The sequence below is a fragment of the Schistocerca nitens genome, chromosome 2, assembly GCF_023898315.1.
Source record: "Schistocerca nitens isolate TAMUIC-IGC-003100 chromosome 2, iqSchNite1.1, whole genome shotgun sequence".
Lineage (NCBI taxonomy): Eukaryota > Metazoa > Arthropoda > Insecta > Orthoptera > Acrididae > Schistocerca > Schistocerca nitens.
The window spans coordinates 345,218,860-345,246,338 of record NC_064615.1 but is presented as its reverse complement, the minus strand read 5'-3'; the positions used below and the strand labels follow the sequence as shown (position 1 = coordinate 345,246,338).

Below are 27,479 nucleotides of genomic sequence, written 5' to 3'. Positions count from 1 at the left end.
GATAATGGTTTTTGATAACAATTGTAAGATAAGCAGTTATACTCCAGTGACTCAAGGAATGACATATTCAGCCTGACTGCAGAAAGAATGGGAAAAGGAGAGACAATTCATTTAGAATTTACATCTTAAGATTATGAACATGTCTAAGATGCAATAATCAATATCAGATCTTAACTCTATACTTAAGTTACTACTGTTCATGTAAAAATACGTAAAGCATGTAACCATATTTCATGTTGCAATTGCAATCCTAACAGCAGGAGAAAAGTGTTATGTGCTTCGATGCTTAATACTGAACATCAGTAATTAGTGGTCTAAGAGGTCATGAAACCATACGTGAGGACATTGCTGCTCTTACAGTTGTAGAGAATGACAGTTGCAGTGTACATAATCATATAAGTTGTTGGCATTACTATGTGAGGTGCGTGCACACACACAACTCTCACACACATGACCATAGCCTCTGGCTGCTAAGACTAGACTGTGCGCAGCAGTGCACGATGGGAGAAACAACCGGGTGGTGGATGTAAGGAGGAGGCATGGGTGGGGTGGAGTAAGGATGCAGGGTATTCCTCGATACCTGAAGAAGAAACATTTAGCATGGATAACTTCCGAGTGTTTCACATTAGCAATAAATATTATGATGAATGTAATTAGTTTTATTGCAACTTACCCTGATTTGGCAAAATTGGACCACATTTTAGTCATTCTCTTGACTGTTACGTACTCAGGGTCATCCTTATTAAAGAATGGAAAAAGCGTCGAAATGTAGAATAAGTAAATAAGATCATCATGATGCACAACACCTTTACATGAAAGAAAAAGAAATATATTTGTATTATTCCATTAAAAATAAAACTCAGATTGAGGCAAAAGCTGGAATTTTTTTCCCCCAGAATGCTCATTCTGCAGGTTCTCTAAACTTTGCATACCATAAGGTGTAGTAGTTCCAGGTGCATCCACCCAACTGTATCTTCCCTGATAAGTAAACTGGTAGTAATACACTGGAAATGTATTTATTTTGGACAGTATTCGAGCCGATCGATGTACTGGGAATATCGTAATTGAATCAGCGTACAGCTGAAAGAAAAGTGATCTCATTTTAAAGGTAACATACAATAATATCTCTGCTCCACAATACACTAAAGTCTTAGTTCATAGTGGAATAGTGCATACATACTATGCAAAACAGCTGCTGGGCAGCCACCCAGAGATACTTAGCCTCTAGGTGTAGTGGGGCAACAGAAAATGCATTGCATTCGTGCCAGAAGCTCAATGGTTGGAAAGAGCTGCTATACATTTATGTTTCAAAAAAAAAAAAAAATAGTGTGGAAGTTACCTCATATGTCACCTTAATCAAATTGTAATGTAATTATAGATATGAAAGGTTTGAATTTACTAGGCAGTAGCAGTTACATAAACTAATAACTTTGACATTTCATTATAAAATCTCAAGCTTCCAGGAACTAATTTCCTGTTTTTCAAGTCTCCTATTTATGCAATGCTACAGGTCTAAGTGCTTGTTGATATCATTGCCAATCCAACTGAAATTGATCTCTCTGATTATAAATTAACAAATGAATCTCATACGGCAGTAGCAGGATGCGTTTTGAGGCCAGTAGGTGGTGGGAAGAAGATCAATGGACACTTGTTGCATCACTACTGTTCATGTTTACTGTAACAACATACGGCTTTATTGCCAGTCTCTTTCTATATGTGGCACACATGGTAACACATTACCCAACAAATAGCCATTATCTCTGATAAAACTGTATCATTACATCTGTATTTCATGGACAGCTTTCATAGATTTCACTTGCTTGAACTCCCTCACCATCTCTCTCAAGACTTATCACATTTCAGAATTCCATGAACTATCCTGTATAATTTTACAGTTTGTATCCCAGATGCCTGTCAACTTTGAAGGACTTGGGGCATTTGATTCAGCATTGGATGGTTCTACCATAGCTTTCCAGAACACAATGGGGACCAATCCTGTTACTGGCATACTTAACCAATAACTGTGTTTGAAGAAATATCTGTAGTAACTCTGACACTTTAGCTTACATTCTGGAAAGGTAAGATTCAGATTTCCATTTGACCATACAGTTTTAGGTTTTCCATTGATTGCTTATCCAAATTACTGCGGGCGGAAGACAGAATGGCTCTTCAAACAGTGCCAGGGCCAATTTCCTGCCCCACCCATGTCCAGTCTGAGTTCATACTCTGTCTCTAAGGATCTCATCGTCAATGGGGTGTTACTTTTCTGACATACTTCCACTTACAGGTTCTGCAATCAAGACACCATGCCAGTGGATCAAACACATTACCAAAAATACATAAGGATTCCAAGCTCCTGTCATGATCTCGCAAGCTTATTCACGTAAATCCTTGACAAGACACTGGAAACTGCATGGTGGAGGCTATATGCTACTAAACTTTGAAAACTATCAGAAATTTTCCTGTACTCATTTGCTTTATCTTTAATTTATATATTTTGAAAGAAATCTCCCATTAGTTTCAGAAACAGGACATTTGTCAAAATACAAATAATCTGTCTGAATCTGCAGCAGTTCTTACACTCCCTTTTCCTCCTCATCTGTTCAAAAGGAACATAAAGCTAAACACTCAGTATAAATCTATTTTGATTGCTCAAGTTCAGTAATATAGTGTCAGAGTGCCTTCATTCATATATTAAAGGCATTATAGTTATCTACTGGACTAATACAAATCTCTGTTCATACCTCTTCTGCACCTTAGTAGTCATCTTTGATGCCAACCCTTTACACCAGTATTTCTCATGTGAATTGTCTATTTATGTGTTGAATTTTTTTTTCTTTTTTTTTTCTTCAGTCTTTGCTCACTTGAAAGAAAACGTGGTCATCTTTCTATTCGTTGTAGTCAGTCACGATTTGACCTTTGAATGGCAAGCTTGCAAAGAGCAAAGGCAAGAGGCCTCGGAATCTGTGAACCAGAGAATTTCTCTTTTCCTTGCATCCAAGAAGCATCTATCAAAGAGTTGTATATCATTGTTGGCTAGAAGACCCTGAAGGATACTTTCAGCGTCTTAATCAGAAAGGGTTTTCTTTGTCTGTGCACACCCTTTTCTCATTGTGTGTAATAACTATATCTTCCTTGTATCTGTTGGGTGTAAATGACTATAATGGATTGTGTGTGTAGTGTAGTGTCACATTTGTATTGAATGATGACTATGAGAGAAAAGAGAGGCTGAAACCCAGTGATGGCAAATACCCTACTCCTCTCGAATAACACCAAGGGTCACTGAGTTTATGATCCTCATTCAACAGCTGTCTCACCATCAACAGTGTCCTATGGTCTCACTCCATGAGAGACTGCAAAGACATTTTGTATTTAGTCAAGGACACTTGTGCAAAGTCTCATGATCAAGACTTTTATGCCTCTGCTTTTCTTGCTGGCCAAATACTAGTGCCGAAAATTTCTTCCATCATTAGGATTCTCATCCGCTATCTTTGAGTCAAGTGCCAGCATGTAGGCGTATGTTAGCAACCTTATGATACAATCATCGCATCTGAACCAAGGCTGAAGATGTACTGCTGAACTTTCTGAAACATCTAACCACCTCATGTTCAGTGGTAAGGTCCTGATTCTTTTCCAAACTTTCCATTGCACATCCTTTAATGTTGTCTATCCAGCTTTCAACCAGTCCCTTATTTTATTGCATGTTGAATCCCTGATCAACCAGTAATATTACATTTGGCAGTGGATAGCCTTTCCATCGCTACCGTAGTGGGGAATGCAAATGTCATCTTGGCCCTCAGGTTTCTATTTTCTGAAAATGAACTCCTATTTGCTACTCTCCCCATACCACCAAAGTAGCTTTAATTGCTCTTACAAGTTCTGCGTCATTCTAGTCACATCCTATACATTTTCATGAGTAATTTGATGCCATAAGGTTTATATTTGTGTGGTCCACCACTGAAAAGTGTCTCTTAAACACCAGCCCACCATTGCTCACTCCAGCCCGATTACTAGGTGAATCTTATTGCTGGCTGTGACATACAGGTGTTTTGCAATATTCCTTACAATGTCTGCATCTCATAAATTAGATGGAAACTTAGTACAAGCACTTTCCTGGTTCCTTTCCACCCAAATCTAACTTCACACCACCCTCATCAGTCACTGTCTTTTACTTTTCACTTCTCCATTTCCCATGCCCTCATTTCTCTTATAATTTTTCCTCATATTCCCTTTGGCATTTTGTTTCATTGCTTTCCTGTTCTTTTTTAACTGCTTTCTCTTTTCTCAGTTTCTGTAGATGCTTTTATTTGCAGTATATTCAGTATGTATCTCTGACTTGACCACTGCTCACTCTGCCACTCCTAAACTTTCTGTTGTCGATCTTGTTGTGATCTTTGGTTAGGAGACTGGTTTGACACAGCTCTCCCCATTAGTCAATCCTATTACATTATGGTTAAAATAGCATTTTTTATTTTTCTCTCATCCTGTTCATCAGATTATCTGGGCTACTGGGTGGTTTTCAGTTTCCATTTCAGAATGTGTTTCATCATTTGCCAATTAAAAGAGCCTCTGGTTCTGACCACTATGATCTGTATCACCTATTTGTCTGCTACTGCCAAGTAAATAGAAAAGTTTCAATAAGCATTATCAGTTACTTAAATTGGTACACTAACTGTAACTTACGCAACTAATGTGCTATTTCCATTTTTTTTACTTACTTCTCCAAGTTCATTTCTCGTTTTATTTGCTATGGGATGGTCATGAAGGTAGAAACTCCTCAGATTCTTGCTAATTGTATGGGAACTTTCTGTATTTCGTTCATATAGAAAAGATATTGGATAAATCTTTTCATAGTGCTCAGTCATTTCTTCAGCTGCAGAATCATTTGCAAGAACCTCTGAAATGTGGATTAAATGAACGGGGTAATTAAATATGCCTGGACAGTAATAGGGAAGATATAGTTAAATGTAACTTAGAAAGATGTAAATCTGAGTATTCAACTGGTTTGACATTTCCTTTTTAAGTACAGTATTTCAATACCTTCATCATATACTGCAAGTGGTCTTACATGTACTCACTGAAATTTAGAAATATATTCTTTATTATACTGGGAAAAGATTAAAAATAACAAATTCTTGGAAGGAGATTAATAACTGGTTACACGTAGGGTGTACATGTGAAACTCTCTTATAAAACAGGTAGCAAAAGTGTGCATCATATACCTAACGAAAAGATATAGTTCACTCATATGGTGGATGAAGAATTAGTACCATTCTTAACATGGTAACTGACACGAGGCTGCTCTGTCACAGAAAAGAGTCACACCATGTACTGGTCTGCTGGTGAACATTCATCACTTTGCATGTGGCAGTAAGTGTGTTAAACAACTTTGTCAAATGCTTTGAAACTAAGTTTGCCTAGTATAGGTCACAGTTATTCTAAATGTTAATTAATTAGTCCCCCCATGAACCATGGACCTTGCCATTGGTGGGGAGGCTTGCGTGCCTCAGCGATACAGATGGCCGTACTGTAGGTGCAACCACAACGGAGGGGTATCTGTTGAGAGGCCAGACAAACATGTGGTTCCTGAAGAGGGGCAGCAGCCTTTTCAGTAGTTGCAGGGACAACAGTCTGGATTATTGACTGATCTGGCCTTGTAACATTAACCAAAACGGCCTTGCTGTGCTGGTACTGCGAACGGCTGAAACCAAGGGGAAACTACAGCCGTAATTTTTCCCGAGGACATGCAGCTTTACTGTATGATTAAATGATGATGGCGTCCTCTTGGGTAAAATATTCCGGAGGTAAAATAGTCCCCCATTCGGATCTCCGGGCGGGGACTACTGAAGAGGACGTCGTTATCAGGAGAAAGAAAACTGGCGTCCTACGGATCGGAGTGTGGAATGTCAGATCCCTTAATCGGGCAGGTAGGTTAGAAAATTTAAAAAGGGAAATGGATAGGTTAAAGTTAGATATAGTGGGAATTAGTGAAGTTCGGTGGCAGGAGGAACAAGACTTTTGGTCAGGGGATTACAGGGTTATAAATACAAAATCAAATAGGGGTAATGCAGGAGTAGGTTTAATAATGAATAAAAAAATAGGAGTGCGGGTTAACTACTACAAACAGCATAGTGAACGCATTATTGTGGCCAAGACAGACACAAAGCCCATGCCTACTACAGTAGTACAAGTTTATATGCCAACTAGCTCTGCAGATGATGAAGAAATTGATGAAATGTATGACAAGATAAAAGAAATTATTCAGGTAGTGAAGGGAGACGAAAATTTAATAGTCATGGGTGACTGGAATTCGTCAGTAGGAAAAGGGAGAGAAGGAAACATAGTAAGTGAATATGGATTGGGGGGAAGAAATGAAAGAGGAAGCCGCCTTGTAGAATTTTGCACAGAGCATAACTTAATCATAGCTAACAATTGGTTCAAGAATCATAAAAGAAGGTTGTATACCTGGAAGAATCCTGGAGATACTAAAAGGTATCAGATAGATTATATAATGGTAAGACAGAGATTTAGGAACCAGGTTTTAAATTGTAAGACATTTCCAGGGGCAGATGTGGATTCTGACCACAATCTATTGGTTATGAACTGCAGATTGAAACTGAAGAAACTGCAAAAAGGTGGGAATTTAAGGAGATGGGATCTGGACAAACTGATTAAACCAGAGGTTGTACAGAGTTTCAGGGAGAGCATAAGGGAACAATTGTCACAAATGGGGGAAAGAAATACAGTAGAAGAAGAATGGGTAGCTCTGAGGGATGAAGTAGTGAAGGCAGCAGAGGGTCAAGTAGGTAAAAAGACGGGGGCTAATAGAAATCCTTGGGTAACAGAAGAAATATTGAATTTAATTGATGAAAGGAGAAAATATAAAAAAGGCAGTAAATGAAGCAGGCAAAAAGGAATACAAACGTCTCAAAAATGAGATCGACAGGAAGTGCAAAATGGCTAAGCAGGGATGGCTAGAGGACAAATGTAAGGATGTAGAGGCTTGTCTCACTAGGGGTAAGATAGATACTGCCTACAGGAAAATTAAAGAGACCTTTGGAGAGAAGAGAACCACTTGTATGAATATCAAGAGCTCAGATGGCAACCTAGTTCTAAGCAAAGAAGGGAAGGCAGAAAGGTGGAAGGAGTATATAGAGGGTTTATACAAGGGCTATGTACTTGAGGACAATATTATGGAAATGGAAGAGGAGGTAGATGAAGATGAAATGGGAGATAAGATACTGCGTGAAGAGTTTGATAGAGCACTGAAAGACCTGAGTCGAAACAAGGCCCCGGGAGTAGACAACATTCCATTAGAACTACTGATGGCCTTGGGAGAGCCAGTCATGACAAAACTCTACCATCTGGTGAGCAATATGTATGAGACAGGCGAAATACCCACAGACTTCAAGAAGAATATAATAATTCCAATCCCAAAGAAAGCAGGTGTTGACAGATGTGAAAATTACCGAACTATCAGTTTAATAAGTCACAGCTGCAAAATACTAACGCGAATTCTTTACAGACGAATGGAAAAACTAGTAGACGCGGACCTCGGGGAAGATCAGTTTGGATTCTGTAGAAATGTTGGAACACGTGAGGCAATACTAACCTTACGACTTATCTTAGAAGAAAGATTAAGAAAAGGCAAACCTACGTTTCTAGCATTTGTAGACTTAGAGAAAGCTTTTGACAACGTTAACTGGAATACTCTCTTTCAAATTCTGAAGGTGGCAGGGGTAAAATACAGGGAGCGAAAGGCTATTTACAATTTGTAGAGAAACCAGATGTCAGTTATAAGAGTCGAGGGGCATGAAAGGGAAGCAGTGGTTGGGAAAGGAGTGAGACAGGGTTGTAGCCTCTCCCCGATGTTATTCAATCTGTATATTGAGCAAGCAGTGTAAAGGAAACAAAAGAAAAATTCAGAGTAGGTATTAAAATTCATGGAGAAGAAGTAAAAACGTTGAGGTTCGCCGATGACATTGTAATTCTGTCAGAGACAGCAAAGGACTTGGAAGAGCAGTTGAACGGAATGGATAGTGTCTTGAAAGGAGGATATAAGATGAACATCAACAAAAGCAAAACGAGGATAATGGAATGTAGTCAAATTAAATCGGGTGATGCTGAGGGGATTAGATTAGGAAATGAGACACTTAAAGTAGTAAAGGAGTTTTGCTATTTAGGGAGTAAAATAACTGATGATGGTCGATGTAGAGAGGATATAAAATGTAGACTGGCAATGGCAAGGAAATCGTTTCTGAAGAATAGAAATTTGTTAACATCGAGTATAGATTTAAGTGTCAGGAAGTCGTTTCTGAAAGTATTTGTATGGAGTGTAGCCATGTATGGAAGTGAAACATAGACGATAAATAGTTTGGACAAGAAGAGAATAGAAACATTCGAAATGTGGTGCTACAGAAGAATGCTGAAGATAAGGTGGGTAGATCACGTAACTAATGAGGAGGTATTGAATAGGATTGGGGAGAAGAGAAGTTTGTGGCACAACTTGACTAGAAGAAGGGATCGGTTGGTAGGACATGTTTTGAGGCATCAAGGAATCACAAATTTAGCGTTGGAGGGCAGCGTGGAGGGTAAAAATCGTAGAGGGAGACCAAGAGATGAATACACTAAGCAGATCCAGAAGGATGTAGGTTGCAGTAAGTACTGGGAGATGAAGAAGCTTGCACAGGCTAGAGTAGCATGGAGAGCTGCATCAAACCAGTCTCAGGACTGAAGGCCACAACAACAACAACAACAATTAATTAGTTTCATTTTCTATGGATCATTTGCACGATAAATCATAATGATGTGGAATGAGTCATTTTACATCCCCATCAGAAATTAATAGGTGTGAGTTAGTAATCCCTACCCACCACCTTCTACACATACAAAAACAGAAATTATTCTTTTGAACAGGAGTAGTTGTCGAGGAGAAACTTATTCAGTTTGTTCTCAAATTTTGCTTTGCTTTTCTGTCTGTTGGACATTTTATATCTCTGGATAAGTTATCAAAAATTTTAGTTACAACATTGTGTGCCCATTTTTGTGCTCAAGTAGGGAAGACTGAATAACATTTGCCAGTCAGAGAGTACTTCATACAGAGCACTGTACAATTAGAAATCAGTCTATAAAAAAGGTACTGTGAAACGTATTGTAAAATCATAAAATGTTTAATCATAAATAGCAAAATTATTGATTAAACAATGGACAATCAAAGATGGAATAATCTGAATTTTATGAAAAGGTTAGATTGCTACTCACCATATAGCAGAGAATTTGAGTCAGTGATAGACACAACAAAAAGACAGTCAAACAAGTAAGCTTTCAGCCAAAAAGGGCTTCATTGGAATTAGATGGCGCGCGCGTGCGCGCACGCCCACACACACACACACACACACACACACACACACACACAAAACTAACTACAGTCACTGGCTGACCACAGCAGCCAGAGGGAGTGGTCATTTGTGTGTGAGTTGTGCTTGGATGAGTGTATGCCATTTAATTTCAGTAAAGGCCTTTCTGGCAAAAAGCTTATTTGTTCGACAGTATTTTTGTTGTTGTGCCCGTCTGTGACTCGACATCTCTGCTAAATGGTTAGTAGCAATCTAACCTTTTCATAAAATTATTCATTAAGGACATAGAATTATTAGATGAATTTGTGAAAGAAAAACTCATACATATCATTATGAATAGTGAAGCAAATAGTTACACAAATTCTGAACACACAGACTGTGGTCTTGGTACAAGTCACATTGTATTATGGAAACCACTGAAGTGCATGGCAGAGGGTACTTTCTCATTGTACCATGTAGTAGTTCCATTTGTGTATGGAGTGCGGGAAGTCTCACAATTTACAGTAATTGGTCTAGTTTTGTCTCCCCACTCCCTACAGGAGTGATACACAGGGGGCTGTAGTACATTCCTTGATTCCTCACTTAATAGTTGTTCTTGAAACTTTGTAAGTACCCTTTCACGGGATAGTTCACATCTGTCTTAAAGGTCTGCAGTTTTGGTTTTTCAACACTTCTGTGACATTCGCCCATGGATCAAGGAAACCTGTATTCATCTGTGCAGCCCTGTCTGTGTACTTCTAGTGTACACTGTTAGTTCTGTTTGTTATCAGTCCCACACCATGGAGCAACAGCTACGGTGAGTTGTGTGTATTTTGTATACCACTGCATGTCTTTTGCTTACACATTATTTTTAATATTTTATAGAAATTCTGTGAACTATGCACAGTGAAACCCTGCTTTTACACTTTTCAAGGGACTTCAAAAAAGTTGTGTAAAATGTGGGAAACAAGGTTTTAAGCTGTAAAACTTACGTATAGGATACCCCCTTGCACTTTATGTATGATATATGTACATAACAGGCATCAAAAGACTTTTCAGGGACTTGTTTATTACCTAATGAAGGTTTATTTTCGAATAAAAACCTCTGATGTAACTGGAGCTGATAACTGTCTGGGAAGTAGGATGTTGACTCAATTTCATACATCATAATCCATGTTTTTGAAAGTCTGCAGCTGTCATTCATTACTTAAATAATGAAATACTGCACTAGTTATGTATTTTTTCAATGTTAGCATGACACTTTTCGAGAATTTTTTCTCGTTGTCAAGTGCAAATATGTAAATACGTATTTTGTATGGTAGTTGAATATGTGTTGTTCTGCGTGTCTTGCATTGTAGTTGTCTCTTTGAGTTATCAGGTACTGTGTCTCATCAGTTATGTAGAAAACCACACACAAACTATCACTCACATTGTTTGTTTGTATAACATCACAAAAAATACATACATAAATACTCCACTTGACAACGAGAATAAATTCTTGAAGCACATTTTTCTCAGCATGAATAAAATACGTAACCAGTGCTGTGTTTTAACTAAAAACATTTGAGCAATGCTAATTGAATGACTGTGTCAACTGAATGTCAGTGAAAGTAAAATCTAGAGGAACTGTGGTTTAAGGTCAAACATTGTTTTTCAGATGTGTATGCAGGAGACTTCTTAATTCTACACCTATACTCTACAAACCACCATGAAGTGAATGGCAGAGGGTAAGTCCCATTATACCAGTTATTAGTGTTTCTTGCTGTTCCATTTGCTTATGGAGTGTGGGAAGAATGATTGTCTGAATGCCTCTGTGTGTGCAGTAATTATTCTAATCTTATCCTCAGGACCCCTATGTGAATGAAATGTAGAGGACTGTAGTATATTCCTAGAGTCATCATTTAAAGCCAGTTCTTGAAACATTGTTATTAGACTTAATAGATTTTCTTGGAATAGTTTACATCTGTCTTCAAGAGTCTTCCAGTTCAATTCCTTCATTGTCTGTGTGACACTTTCCCAGGGATCAAACAAACGTGTGTCCATTTGTGCTGCCCTTGTCTGTATATGTTCAATATCCCCCGTTACTCCTATTTGGTATGGGTCCCACACACTTTAGCAGTATTCTAGAACCGATCCCATGAGTGATTTGTAAACAACCTCATTCATAAACTAATTGCACTTCCCAGTATTCTACCAATAAACCTATCACTTGCTTTACCCATGACTGAGCCTATATGATCATTCCATTCAATATCCCTACAAAATGTTACATTCAGGTATTAGTATGAGTTGGCCAATTCCAACTGTAACTAATTGATATTAAAGTCATAGGATACTACATATTTTTTCGTTTGTTATGTGCACAATTTTACATTTCTGAACACTTAAAGCTAGTTGCCAATCTTTGCACCACTTTGAAACCTTATCAAGATGTAACTGAATATTTATGCAGCTTCTTTCAGACAGTACTTCTTCACAAATAACTGCATAATTTGCATATTATCTGCAAGGTCACTAATATACAACATGAACAGAAAGGGCTCCAACACACTTCCCTGGAAAACACCTGAAGTTACTTCTATGTCTGAAAATGACCCTCAATCCAAGATAATATGCCGCATCCTCCTTATCAAAACGTCCACAATCCAGTCACAAATTTCACTTGACACCCCATATGATTGTACTTTGGACAATAAGCATGGTGTACTGAGTCAAATGCTTTTCAGAAATCAGCAAGGACTTCATTTACCTGATTGCCTCGGTCCGAAGTTTCCAGTATGTCGTGAGAAAAGTGAGAGTTGGGTGTCACATGATCAATGTTTTGAGAATCCGTTTGAGGTGTGCTGTGTGCTGAGGAGATGGATGGCTGTTGAGATGGAACAGTCACTGGCGGGATACCTCTGGCGAACCTGCCGCACCTCAGTTGTATAAGGCCTACTAAGACATGTGGGGCTCTGTCTGAGTGGACCCTTATTACCCTAGCTGCTTGTGGGACCGAAATGGTTCTTCTGAAATTTTTTTTACTCCTCCCAGCAGGAAGGGTGGGCCGGTAGGCGGTACTACCATCCAGTCTAACAAGAGGGCTTGTGTAGCCAGTCCTCCTGACTCAGGTTTAACAGGACGCATGCTGCTGGTCAGAATGTGTTTTTAATTGTGAAGCAAAAAAGAGGGCAGCTTTGAGAAGGTTTCACCTTTTTATGTTCAGAAAAGTTTAGAGGACATTGCAGGTGCTCTGAAATTCGTCAAATGATTGTGTAACAGAACACTGTTGGTTTAAACTGCTAAGTCTCACCAAGTCACCAACCTCTGGGAAGGTAAGTACCTTGGGGAATATGCCATAGATATGGAGCTCCACAACAATTTGAACCATAGCTACGGTGTTGTAATCTGTAGAGATCTTGTTGACATTCCCAAGGAGGAATTGAAGGATGAGTGGGCTCAGGAGGGGATCGTTGACACGCAAAATATAGTGAAAGGGTTGGATGGGTATCTCATAAAATCTGACTCCTTCATCCTTACTTTGAATAGCATGAAACCCCCAGAGAATATCAAGGCAGGTATTCTTCATCTGAGCATACGGCCATATGTCCCTAACCAAATGCTTTGGGCACAACACCTTAGGATGCAAGAGTAAAACCATTTGTCGCAAATGGGGCAAGGCCACCTACGATGGCATTCGCTGTTGCTCCCCTCCAAGATGTGTAAATTGCACAGGGGATCACCCTTTTGCTTCTTCCTTTAAAAAGGATATTTTGACAGCCAACGGTTCTGCACAAACGGAGGTTACTAGTGTCAACACTAGTACTTCCATTTGTCAGTGCACATGTCAAGCTGCAGTTGTTTCAGAGCCCATAGCCTTCCCACAAACATCAGATAAAGTGACAGTTGCCACCACTGCGGACCTTCAGTACCTCCAAAGGCAGAGCCTGGTAAAAAATTCCAGCACTGCCTATACAGCTGCTGCGGTAGCTCCTCCCAAGCCCTCCCAGTCCAAAACAGCAAATGGGTAGATTCCATCATAGCCAAAAACAGGCGGTAAATTGTCAGATGCTGTCAATGTCATTCAACTTGATGACTCTGCTCCTTCTGCTACAGAGCCAATGGATTGCAAGGTCTGCCCAGGGCAACCATCTTGCCCCAAGGCTGAAGCTCCGACCATTGTGGGCTCCCCACTCCGGCGGAAAGGCAGGGGAAGTACAACCTCCATGATAGACTGCTCCTGTACTACAGTGGAACCTGTATGGGTTCAGGACTTATGTGAAGGGACTGAAACTTCTGCCACAGTCACAACTCTATATTTGTGTTTATAGGAAACACCTTTCAAAACTACTGATGCCCCTGTGCTACATGGTTATAATCTCCACTGTAATGATGACCTGACTGGAGAATGAGCCAAGGGAGGTGTTCCTTTGTTTGTCAATAACACACACCTGTCCTCTGCTCTTCCCTTAGTAACTGACCTACAAGAAGTAGCCACTGCAGTTCGTGTGAGTCAGTACTTACCTCCACAGGATGCAATAGACTTTGAGGCTCTCGCAGGCCTTATTTAACAACTCCCCCACCCGTTTCTTCTACTGAGTGATTTCAGTGCCCATAATGTATTATGGGGCTCAAACTATACTTGCCCCAGGGGTCGAGTCTTGGAGAACCCCATGTCATCTCAGGAGCTGTGCATCCTCAACGTCGGTAGTCCGATGCATTTCTCAGCTGCTACTGGGTCATCCTCAACTACTGCCTCAGCACAGTGGGAAGCAACTGCTGACATTAATTTCACTGACCACTTCCCACTGTGAGTCCACCTACTGGATAGGGGATTGGTTGAACAGAAGCCACTGAAATGGGTGATCAGCAGGGTTACCTGGGCACTGTTCAGCCAGTTGGCCTTGTTTAACCCTTTGTTTCCTGACATAAGAAAATTTTTACTTTTTAACATTTTCTTTGCAGAATTTATGCTATTGTGGCCTCAAATGACGGTAGGATTTTTTGTAAAATTTTATTTTATTTTTTGCAACTTTTTTCTCTCCTGGTACTCAGAAGTACCGTCAGACTCCATGGACAGAATCACAACATGCGCAGAAAAATGCTCCAATTTTTATAACTTGTACTTTATTCCACATAAATATTAAATATTTTTACATTAGAAAATTAACAGAAATATATTTCTGAATTTTTTTTAAAATTTCGCATAAATTTATTCTAGAGCAACTTTACAATACATAGTAACTTGGCTATACATTTTTGACAGTATATACATATCACATATTTAGTGATACCTCATGAAATTGTAGGAAACAGTTCTTTTTCTCATTGCAGCACAAATATGCTTTACATGTACTACATTGTGAATGTGGTCTCGACTGAATTTTATTTTTTGCACACATTTCGCATCGTCCTCTTTTACAACTGAACACTACAAAATGGTTTCCTCGGTTGCCAAGACGTACATCCTTCGGAACAGAAAAGTTATCCTTCCTTCTCTTTGGGAGAGTTATTTCATCTTTACCAGAGTTTCTCTTTTTGAGATTTGGCACTTGCTGTTAATTCATTAGCCATAGTGTCACAGCACGCCTGAATTCCAGCAGTGGCAGTGCCCCATGTAGATCACTGAAAATGACGTAAGCATTGACAAAAGCAATTTCTATTGCTCCCCAGAAGAGACGGTGCCACCATTTCTTTGATCACTTGTCAAGACCATAAGTTGAACGTAATCTGTCTGCATTATCCACACCACCCATGTTTTTATTCTAATCACATACAATAACTGGACATGGTATAGACATACTAGTTCCATCTTTCTGTTTTCTTGTCACTACGCTCTGTTCGGTGCTATGGAAGTTTGATGCAAAATACACTACTTTATTTTCCTTCCATTGAAATACTGTTAGTTCTAAAGATGACACTCTGTGATTTGATTTAGACATTTTTCTTTAGGTAAATTCCCTGGCAAACCTTTCCTGTTTTTTCTAATTGTTCCACAGGCAAATGTATTTACCGATTTCTATGTGAGAAAAAGTGGACAGAACAACTAGTGAGAGGTAACGCTTTGTTGCTACAATAAAGTGTTCACACAACCTGACGGTACTAATAAGTCCGCCTTATATTTTCCACTTTATCTCATTCACTTGTAACGTAATGCTTCAAACTGTTATAAAAAAACAAAGAAGGTAAGTACGTACAATGGAAAACTCAACGGAAGTTTCAATAAATTGCGCACAAATTCAGGCAACACCATGGAAACAAGCACATACAATCTTCTGTTTTCACAGCAGCGCGCGAAAAACAATTTCAAGCTCTGACCGCCAGAGAGGTCTATGTATTGCACAATAACAACTATGAAACAGTAGAGCAGAGTTACTGTTACATACCGACAGGCTCTCAGATCACGAAACTGCACCACGAGAAAATAATGAGAGTCAAAACATACTGGTACTTTTAAGTACCGTCAGGCAACAAAGGGTTAAGCACCATCACACCATCCAGAAATGGGAGGACCACATTATGCGCATGATCCATCATGCCACTGACTTCTCCATACCACAGTCTTCAGGTCATCTCACGAGGCAACATGTACCTTGGAGGAAAGATGAGTGCCATTCAGCAATCTGGGTCAGACATGCTGCTCTTTGATGGTTTAAATGCCACCCATCAGCAGACAACCTCACAGCCTTTCGAGTCGTGAGAGCCAAGGCTCAACACGTCATTAAGGAAAACAAGAAAAGTTCATGGCAAGCATTCTTGGCCTCCATCAACTGTTCTACTTGTTCTACAAAAGTATGGGAAGCCATCCGGAGGATTTCCTGTAAACACAGTCATTTACCAATAGCAGCAGTGCCGAAACAGGGGTGTCTCCAAACAATGCCCAGAGACATCGCTCGTCATTTTGCAGAAACTACAGCTGATGAAAGCCAGGATCCGGCATTTCGTTTCTACTGTGCCACTGTAGAAAGGAGCAAGTTGGACCTCAGATCCAACAGTTCGGAGGCCCACAACTCTCCTTTCTCCATGTGGGTGCTGGAATCAGCGTTGTCTGAGAGTCACGACTCTGCACCTGGTCACGACCAAATCTGGTACTGTATGCTTCAACACTTTCAGCGGCAGCAAGGGAAATCCTCCTCAAATGTTTTAATCTTATATGTCAGGCAGGCAGCTTTCCCAGCTTGTGTAGGGAGACAATTCTGATACAACTCCTCAAACCAGGAAAGGACTGCACATCTCCAAGTAGTACAGTTTCTCCTTAAAGAGTTGTGTAGGAAAAAGCCTGGAGTGAATGATTAACCATCATCTGGTCTGATTGTTAGAGATGAGGCAACTCATTTGCCACTCTCAGTGTGGATTCCGGAGATTTTGGTCCATTGTCAACAACCTGACCCTCCTAGAGGCAGCTATTCAGCAGGCTTTCCTATGTAAACAACATTGTATCAGAGTATTCTTCAATAACATTCTGACATTTTATCTGAGGACCACTATGTAACTGTTTTTACAGACGGATCGAAACAGGGGACTCTGCTGGTTGTTCTGTTGTTTTCCCAGATCATGTCCTCAAGGTCCAGCTGCCTCAAGACTTTACTGACTTTGATGCAGAACTATATGCGATCTTGCAGGCACTGGAGCAGATGAGTTGTTTTTCCTGTGCTAAATGTTTTTGTCTTTTCTGATTCTCCAAGTGCCCTTCACTCTCTGAAACATCTGTACCCAGCAGATAATGTAGCCCAGACTATCCAGGATGCCCTCCTCCTCCAACTACAGTGACTGGGGAAGGAGGTGTTTTTCTGCTGGCTACCAGGACACATGGAAATTGCGGGGAATGGAAGTGCGGATCTAGCAGCCAAGGAGGCACGTGATGATCCTCAGGTATTTCAGTGTGCCATTTGCGTGCATGGTATAACCTCACTGTTGATTCCATAGTCTTGCTTCAATGGGAGGATGAGTGGCTGGAAGTGACAGACAATAAACTCTGTGTAGTAAAGCCCACAACGCTGCCATTGTGTACTTCCTTCCAACCTCATAGACAGGACGAGGTTCTGCTCAATCGTCTTCGCATAGGCCACTGCCCTCTGACACAAGCCGTCTTGCTCCAGCAAGAGAACCCTCCACTATATGGCACTTGTGGCGTACAGATCACTGTACGCAATGTTTTATTGGACTGCATTTTATTTTCCGACCATCGGGCTGCGGCTGATTTGCTGACGGATCTGCCCTCTATTTCAGATAACATTCAAATGAATATGATTACACTTTTAAAGTTTTGTGAACTGTCCGTTTTTTCCAAGATTTTAGGGAGTTGGTTTTAAGGTGTTAACTGGGTGACTGGCTCACCCACATTTTATGTGAGTGGTTAGACAGTGGAATTTTCCTGTGCCTTCCTTTTAGCTCCTTTGTCATTTTACTTGTGTTTTAGTCTCCTGTAAAGCATCTTTTATTCTTTCCCCTTGTCTTAGTGAATATGATCATATTTTAGTAATTTTGTGCACATTCATTTCTTTTAATCACTCTCTCTCTCTCTCTCTCTCTCTCTCTCACACACACACACACACACACACACACACACACACACACACACACACACACACACACACACACTTTTTTCCAAAAAATAGGAGTGGGTTTTTGTTTGTGGGATCTACTATAGATTATAGTTAGAAGAGCGTCTAACTCGGCCACAAATCCAGTATAGAAACTGATAGGGATTCCATTGGGCATTGGAGCTTTGTCCGAAAGAACAGATACCATCTTAGTATATATATAGTTAAGGCTCACCGACCACTTGACCATCTTCTTCTTCTGTGCGAATGCACAAACAGTGCCCGAACTCTTACGGGAATCGGCAACGCACCGCGAGTGATGAGTGTAATGAGCGGGGGCACTACGAATGTAGTGTGGGACAATACGTTGAGAATGTGGGTTTTGCGGGAAGCGTGCCAGAGATAAATCCCTGCAGTCACACTATCCTCTGTGTCCTCGGTGGCTCAGATGGATAGAGCGTCTGCCATGTCAGCAGGAGATCCCGGGTTCAAGTCCCGGTCGGGGCACACAATTTCATCTGTCCCCGTTGACGTATGTCAATGCCTGAAAGCAGCTAAGGGTGTTCATTTCATTGTAATTTCATTCTAACAAGCTGCATGGTCACCAATGGTATCTGTTCTTTTGGATATTTCCGAAAGAACAGATACCATCTTAGTATATATAGTTAAGGCTCACCAGCCACTTGACCATCTTCTTCTTCTGTGCAAATGCACAAACACTGCCCGAACTGTTACGGGAATCAGCAACGTGCTGTGATTAATGAGTATAATGGGCAAGGGCACTACGAATATATTGGGGGACAATACGTTGAGAATGTGGGTTTTCGCGGGAAGCGTGCTAGAGATAAATCCCTGCAGTTGTGCTGTCCTCTGTGTCCTCGGTGGCTCAGATGGATAGAGTGTCTGCCATGTCAGGAGGACATCCCGGGTTCGAGTCCCAGTTGGGGCACACATTTTCATCTGTCCACGTTGACGTATGTCAACGCCTGAAAGCAGCTAAGGGTGTTCATTTCATTATAATTTCATTCTAACGAACTACATGGTCACCGATGGTATCTGTTCTTTCGGACATGTCCGAAAGAACAGATACCATCTTAGTATGTATAGATAGTCCTAATTTTTGTTGATTGGTGTCATTACAAAGTAGTTACTTCTGTCAGACACTGTACTATCCTTTTTGGTTGGTTACAAGGAGGATACAGTTCACAAGTCATTTACCCTGTATACAGTTTTGATACATTATTTGAATACTCATATATTTTTATAACCCCACTATCTCTTTTTAACTTCATTCACAGTGGTGTGTTTGAGTACCTTCTCTGGGTTCGGTCCCAGCCGATTTACAACTTCTATATGTAGCTCTGATTCCATAACTGCAATAATCCTACTCCTATTTAACAAATGAGGTGACACCCTTATCATTACCAGTGAACAGCATGTCATTCCTATTGTTTTGGTAGTCTTCTTTATTTTGGTGACTAGTGATCCTAGAACTGATCTTTATTCCAGTCTCTCTGTGAACAGCACTGCTGAGGTTGGAGATGTTTGCTACCAACAACTTCTTTTTATGCCTGAAGCAATTTATAGTGCTTATACAGTGACCCAGCACTTCTGTACACAATCTGGACTCTGATACTGCTTGCGGCTCTTCACATATACAAATCCCAGTGCAGTAAATGGTCCAGTTGTTATTAGTATTTCAACTGTGGATCTTCATATGTACAACTTGGAATCTGGATCACAATGACAAGGAACCCCTTAAGCACGAGGTTGCAAAAGGCCAATGATGTTTACGGTATTCGACACCTCACATATTGTCTACCATGCAGCCACATTATTGGCTCATAATGACAACAGATGGTAGTATTGGAGGTATCCAACAGTGAGCCAGCACGAGGCTACAGAGCGTAGTCGAACTGCTTAGTCAATGAGTAACTCACAACAGTGCTAGTGGTGTTGATACAAATCAGAGCAATGGCTATGATAAATAAAGCAAACATTGCATTTTATTTACAACAACAGTTGCTGATGTTGACATTTCATCTGAAAGGAATCCACAGAGTGAGAGAAAAATGGCAGGTAAAATATTAATGTTTCTTCTAGATGAGTCAGTGGAATGTGTGGTGTCATATATGATCGATTGTGTGGACAGTGTACATGAGGAGTACAAAGATGTCGATAAGTGCTTAGCAAGTGAAAGTGATACTGAAACAGCTGTCAAGCCATGTAGTTTATCATCCTTGTCTGACAGAGCTACAAAATCCGTCTCTCGAGTGAAAAGTTGTGAAGAATAATCTTTGTCCTTGGAGCAGATACTAAACATAAATTATGTACATGGAAGATCATCCACAATAGTAAAAAAAAAAAAGAAGAAGAAGAAGAACAGATTTCAAATAAGTCTGCAGCAATATGATCGTGTAGTGCATAAAAAAACTACAGATATTCACGGGAGAACAAGGCACACTTGATACAAAAACTTGTTTGCGAGTTTCAGGGATGCTTGATACAATTTACAGGATGTGTATGACAGTGACCTACTACATTATGCACATCAAACTGATTTCAGCATGGATAACAGTGATTTCATGTGAAGCAGTGGATGGTTGCATAACTCCGAAACAGTGCTACAGAATTGGAAGACTTAACAAAATTTCTAACAAAATGTGAACTTGACAATGCACAGCAAACTGCAGAATTGGCCTGAAAATTTTTAGATGAGGAAAACAAACTTAACTCATCGTTCAGTAAGGAATTTTGTTTTCAACTTCAACCGATCAGGATTTGAAGAGGAAATGCATATAAAAGGAACCTCGAAAATTAGAGGTACCAAGAGAGTTGTATCGAGATCAACTAACACCAATGCCTTAATGCTTTCATAATTTGTATACAATAGGCTATTTTCCTATGTTAAAAATATGGTTCAGTTTGTTGTTATTGTGATTGATTATAATATTTAAATAGCATTTACAGACAATTTTCTCACAAAATATATGTTACTTTTAGGTAATTAAAACTTAAAAATCATTAAATATCAAGACCTGGTTATGTGATCGAAAACGCTCTGTTATTGGCTGATGCTCTGGTGACGTCACAGGCTAGGAGTAAGATGAGGCTATACTTGTGTTATACGAGCATTAGCCAAAGTGAAGAGGTTTTTACCAACTTTACTGCAAACAGTTTAGTTATATAGTAATGGAAAATGCAATTACAACTTTTAAATAACAACAGAAAGGAATTTTGTGAACGCTGGTAGTGGAAGCCTTGTGAAGGTTGATGCGTTTGAGCTCTATTGATTTATAGCTGGCGATATGTGCAATGATGGACATTCTTTTCCCTGCTCCCTGCAACATCATTAAACTCGCTCAAAACTGTAGAACTTCAGCAAATGAGTCCATATAATAACTAGATTGTTGACTATCAGTCGTGAGCTATGATCCAGAGTACAACAAAATTATTCTTGGTAGAACTTAGTGCTGATTTCCTACGTAGAAGCCAGTCAGCAGAAATACTGCACCTGTCAGGCATTCTTTGGCACAACAGATTACACCTTTGACTGGAGTGATAGGACTCACATGTTCAAATTCTGGAAGGGATACTTTTTTTTAAAAAAAAAGTTTTACACGAAATAGGAAAATAGCATTAGCAAGAACTGATTGTAGCAGTTCTTTTGATTGTGGGATGTATTGTATATAACTACACATTGGTCTTAGTCTGAGAAACAGACAACAGAGGATAAATGCACTTACTTTGCAAACAAATGATTCACTTTTTTGGAAAGCATTACTATTAAGATATCACAATACATCCACAGTACAACGAGGTGTAGGACATTGAGGTTATACGGATATATATAAAGTGTGTGCAGCACGCAGGTGAAAGAAATGTAAGGGGTGTGATGTTTGTTAGTGTAAACTATAGTTAGCATCTGAAGTAGACTTACTTCATCTTTATGTAAGATGACAAAACTGCAAAAATTTGAACGATAAGGATCATAGCTAGACAGTACGAAGATAAAAACATTGTTTCTAATAAAGTAAAAAGTGTGTGGTCACATTAACAAGAAAGTACCTTTTAGAACGTGATGTGTGTGACCAGCAATTGCAAATGTAAGCACGTGTAAAGAGCAGGGAAAACATAGTAATATTCTGTTTCTGATCGATGTGGTGGAGTTTCATAGTCGTGATTTGGTTTTCATACTAGAGGACTATCAAATCGTTTTACAAATAAACTGAACTGTTCTTTTGGACTAGATTCGAACCAGCTATCAATGGACATTGTCTTCTAAAATTTGATGGTTTACCACTCTACCAACTGAGGTGCAGTTAAGTAAAATGACACTTTTCACTGGGAGTTTAATTTCATTAAATGATGCTATCCTTCGTTGTAACAATGGGAGAGCATATCTCAGAGATAAGTTAATGTTAACTTCACAGTGCAACACATTTTTAATTAAGTTAGTGAACTTGTGTGTCGACGTGGTGGCAATTCACTGGTACAGTGCAACTGCATTTTACACATCTTCTCATGGTCTAGAACACTCAAAAACAACTTTTCAGTAGTTTTTTTGTAGATGTATTTGTACAGTATGATACTACACACCATTTGTAACGCATTTTCTGAAACGTAAATTCCAAAACGAGACACCACTGTGAATTAGCATTATGACAACAGGAGCAGTGAACTAACCAATGACATTGTAGCCATCACATGACTGTAATGGAGTGTTTTATCGGGTGTTAATTTCTGTTTTTATAAAAAAAATACTGAAATTAAAGAGGAAAAAAGCATGTTAGAAGCATAAAATGACATAATGAACTATTTAACACAATTTCCAGAAAAAGAGTCAAATGCACTATTATGCCAACTGTTAATCTAGATGGTAAATTGGCTGGATAGTTATTCATTGTGCTTTGAGACATTGGAGTTGCTCTGCTCCCTACAGTTCTTTCTCATGTGTGTGATCTTGCAACAGTGGAGTATATTTATGTCACTGAAAGCAAGAGTGGGAAAATGGGTGTAAGAACGCTACAACTATGGTATGAGCACTACTTTTGGCCAATAGCTGGTCAAAATAACTTGCCTTTGCTTGATTCCTGGTCTGCAGGTAAAGATCATACTTTCTATCCCTCCTGATAAGTGTGTGACATTGCAATTCATACCACCTGGAACCACTAGACAAATTCAGCCTTTGAATGTTTGTTTTTTCCATACCTATAAACATATTATCGCACTATCTGCAGCTATTCCTTACAGGATAGCCAGTTTCACAATAAGCTCCACAACAGAATGTTTCGCATTCGGTTGCATGCCATCACATTCCATCAGTTCTCATTACTCCCTTATACCAATTTGATTCTGTATGCATTCTTTAAGAGTGGTTACCTAGCTGTATGTCCTGTATGGGTCGTATCTCCCAATGAGTTCGCCTCCGATCTCAATGGTGCAAACCTTTGTGATCAGTGTGGCATGCAATTCCTCATTCAGTGTTCATGATGAAAGCTAATGGTTTGCTTCGAACATTTCTTGAATGTTGATGATGTCCATTTTGTGAAGTGTTATACATATGTTCTATAGAAGATTGACCAATATACCTCTCAGACACTCATTTTCTGTCATCCTCCAATGCATGTGATGAGTCATTAGCAGCTAATATTTTTCCTGTAGTATTTGTTAACCGAACACTTTCAAATAAACGTTACTAAATACTGAACGTGCTACCTCACACTCAAGGGGTTCCTTGTGTGTCAACAAGTAACACTTGACAAATGACTTAACACTGTCTATATCCTGGCAGACACATTTACACCAGACAACAAACAGTTCTTGGTACAAGATATTTGTTCAGATTCCTATCACACCATCCTGATTTATACTTTACATAGTATCTGTTTATCACTTCTGGTTCATGACAGAATACGTTTTTAAAGAAGGCAATTACCAATTTCTTCCTCTATTTTCCACAAAAACAGTTAGATTATTCTAGTATTGAGCACTATAGATGTTAATTACTTACGCAAAGCTTTCCATGAAAAATCATCTTTAGTGCTTCCAGTCATCAGTGGCACATGAGTAAAATTTCCTGAAAGGAATTGTTTTGTTGGGTCTTCAGTTAGAAATCTCTCTGCTCCATTCCCATAATCCTTTTCAATAGTTGCTTTGTATATCAGTATTGGATCATACACAAATTCCTGAAATAGAAAAATTCACTGCAAAATTGATATTTTGACAAAGTATACATATAAGATCATAATACAAATTAATACCACCACCTTCCTCCGTCACACTTTTTTCCATCTTTTTATTAATTTTTTCAGTCTCCAAAAATAATCCTTTATTCCAAAATCTTGAGACTGTACTTCAGTCTCCCTAAATATATTCACCTACCTTGGGACACAATTAAATCGTTACTTTATTGTAACAACAGTTTCAGATATATTTGAAATTTAAAATATAATTTGCTGTTACATACACGCTGTGATTCCGTGATGATGTCACAAATTTTCAGGAATGATAAAGAACGTTAAATGTATCAATATGAAGTAAGTGACCCTTGTCTGGAAATGACCGAGTCGAATGTTGTAAGCGAAAACTGTTTTAATACCTCTGACAGTGGACCCCTTCTACTGCAGGCTTTTTGCTTCCCGTATTTTGGGAGGAAATAGTATGAACCAAAACAAGAAATAAATGTCCAGTAAACATGGGCTCTAAGATGCATACCTTAAGAGCTATGAGCACTTGTTCATGTTTGTTACTGTGAAACACATCAGAGGAGTAAAGTTGCAGGTATCTTCTGCGATCTCACAAAAGCATTTGACTCCATGAACTATGTCTTGCTCATCTACAAATTGTACAAATATGGGATTAAGGACAATGCTATAAATTGGCTTACATCATACTTACACAACAGAAAACAAATGCTAACTATCACCTCAGATGTAGTGAATTATGATTCTAAATGGAGTACAGTACCACAAGGTGTGCCTCAAGGCCCCATTTTGGGGCCAGTCCTGTTCCTAAGCATACTGGATACCTTAGAAAACTGGTTCCAGTTAAATGGGTTGAAATTGAACATTGCAAAAACCCGTATGATACATATCAAAGCCAAACATTCCAAATGTGTGGAACTTAAAATTCAACATAACAATCAACGTATGAAAGAAGTTGACACGGTCAAATTCTTGGGGCTAAGTGTGGACAAGAAATTAAGCTGGAATACACTTCCTATCAAATAAACCAAGCAGTGTTGCACTTGCAATGCAAATACTAGCAAATTCCAATGACTTGAGTATGCAAGAAATTCTTTGTCATTTTTGTTTTGAATCTGTCATTAGATATGGGACAATTTTCTGGGGAAGTTCAAGTAGTGTATAACGAATTCTAAAACTGCAAAAGAAAATTGTCCAATACATGTGTACTGCACTGCAAACAGAGTCTTCCCATTATTTTGGAAACTACAAATCCCAACCGTTCCCTCCATATACATTTATGAAGCAAGGGGTTGATTAAGTGTTACATTTTATTGTGTGTGTGTGTATATATATATATATATATATATATAAAACAAAGATGATGTGACTTACCAAACGAAAGCGCTGGCACGTAGATAGACACACAAACAAACACAAACATACACACAAAATTCTAGCTTTCGCAACCAACGGTTGCCTCGTCAGGAAAGAGGGAAGGAGAGGGAAAGACGAAAGGATTTGGGTTTTAAGGGAGAGGGTAAGGAGTCATTCCAATCCCGGGAGCAGAAAGACTTACCTTAGGGGTAAAAAAAGGGACGGGTATACACTCGCACACACACACATATCCATCCACACATATACAGACACAAGCAGACATATACAGAGGCAAAGAGTTTGGGCAGAGATGTCAGTCGAGGTGGAAGTGCAGAGGCAAAGATGTTGTTGAATGATAGGTGAGGTATGAGTGGCGGCAACTTGAAATTAGCGGAGATTGAGGCCTGGTGGATAACGGGAAGAGAGGATATATTGAAGAGCAAGTTCCCATCTCCGGAGTTCGGATAGGTTGGTGTTAGTGGGAAGTATCCAGATAACCCGGACGGTGTAACACTGTCCCAAGATGTGCTGGCCATTCACCAAGGCATGTTTAGCCACAGGGTGATCCTCATTACCAACAAACACTGTCTGCCTGTGTCCATTCATGCGAATGGACAGTTTGTTGCTGGTCATTCCCACATAGAATGCGTCACAGTGTAGGCAGGTCAGTTGGTAGATCACGTGGGTGCTTTCACACGTGGCTTTGCCTTTGATCGTGTACACCTTCCGGGTTACAGGACTGGAGTAGGTGGTGGTGGGAGGGTGCATGGGACAGGTTTTACACTGGGGGCGGTTACAAGGGTAGGAGCCAGAGGGTAGGGAAGGTGGTTTGGGGATTTCATAGGGATGAACTAAGAGGTTACGAAGGTTAGGTGGATGCGGAAAGACACTCTTGGTGGAGTGGGGAGGATTTCATGAAGGATGGATCTCATTTCAGGGCAGGATTTGAGGAAGTCGTATCCCTGCTGGAGAGCCACATTCAGAGTCTGATCCAGTCCCGGAAAGTATCCTGTCACAAGTGGGGCACTTTTGTGGTTCTTCTGTGGGAGGTTCTGGGTTTGAGAGGATGAGGAAGTGGCTCTGGTTATTTGCTTCTGTACCAGGTCGGGAGGGTAGTTGCGGGATGCGAAAGCTGTTGTCAGGTTGTTAGTTTAATGCTTCAGGGATTCCGGACTGGAGCAGATTCGTTTGCCACGAAGACCTAGGCTGTAGGGAAGGGACCGTTTGATGTGGAATGGGTGGCAGCTGTCGTAATGGAGGTACTGTTGCTTGTTGGTGGGTTTGATGTGGACGGACGTGTGAAGCTGGCCATTGGACAGGTGGAGGTCAACATCAAGGAAAGTGGCATGGGATTTGGAGTAGGACCAGGTGAATCTGATGGAACCAAAGGAGTTGAGGTTGGAGAGGAAATTCTGGAGTTCTTCTTCACTGTGAGTCCAGATCATGAAGATGTCATCAATAAATCTGTACCAAACTTTGGGTTGGCAGGCCTGGGTAACCAAGAAGGCTTCCTCTAAGTGACCCATGAATAGGTTGGCGTACGAAGGGGCCATCCTGGTACCCATGGCTGTTCCCTTTAATTGTTGGTATGTCTGGTCTTCAAAAGTGAAGAAGTTGTGGGTCAGGATGAAGCTGGCTAAGGTAATGAGGAAAGAGGTTTTAGGCAGGGTGGCAGGTGATCGGTGTGAAAGGAAGTGCTCCATCACAGTGAGGCCCTGGACGTGCGGGATATTTGTGTATAAGGAAGTGGCATCAATGGTTACAAGGATGGTTTCTGGGGGTAACGGATTGGGTAAGGATTCCAGGTGTTCAATAAAGTGGTTGGTGTCTTTGATGAAGGATGGGAGACTGCATGTAATGGGTTGAAGGTGTTGATCTACGTAGGCAGAGATACGTTCTGTGGGGGCTTGGTAACCAGCTACAATGGGGCGGCCGGGATGATTGGGTTTGTGAATTTTAGGAAGAAGGTAGGGGTGCGGGGTGTCGGTGGGGTCAGGAGGTTGATGGAGTCAGGTGAAAGGTTTTGTAGGGGGCCTAAGGTTCTGAGGATTCCTTGAAGC

At 40.0% G+C, this 27,479-nt stretch overlaps 1 protein-coding gene across 1 annotated transcript in view; it reads right to left on the bottom strand.

Annotated features, from left to right (window-relative positions):
- LOC126236158 (juvenile hormone esterase-like) overlaps positions 1 to 27,479 on the bottom strand; it is a 90,110-nt gene that overhangs the window by 978 nt on the left and 61,653 nt on the right. Inside the window, exons 6-9 of the mRNA XM_049945245.1 lie at positions 23,871 to 24,045; positions 4,719 to 4,897; positions 933 to 1,080; positions 674 to 806 (exon numbers count right to left, since the gene is read on the bottom strand). Of these exons, the coding sequence (XP_049801202.1) occupies positions 674 to 806; positions 933 to 1,080; positions 4,719 to 4,897; positions 23,871 to 24,045 (635 nt within the window). The remainder of the gene's footprint in view (positions 1 to 673; positions 807 to 932; positions 1,081 to 4,718; positions 4,898 to 23,870; positions 24,046 to 27,479) is intronic.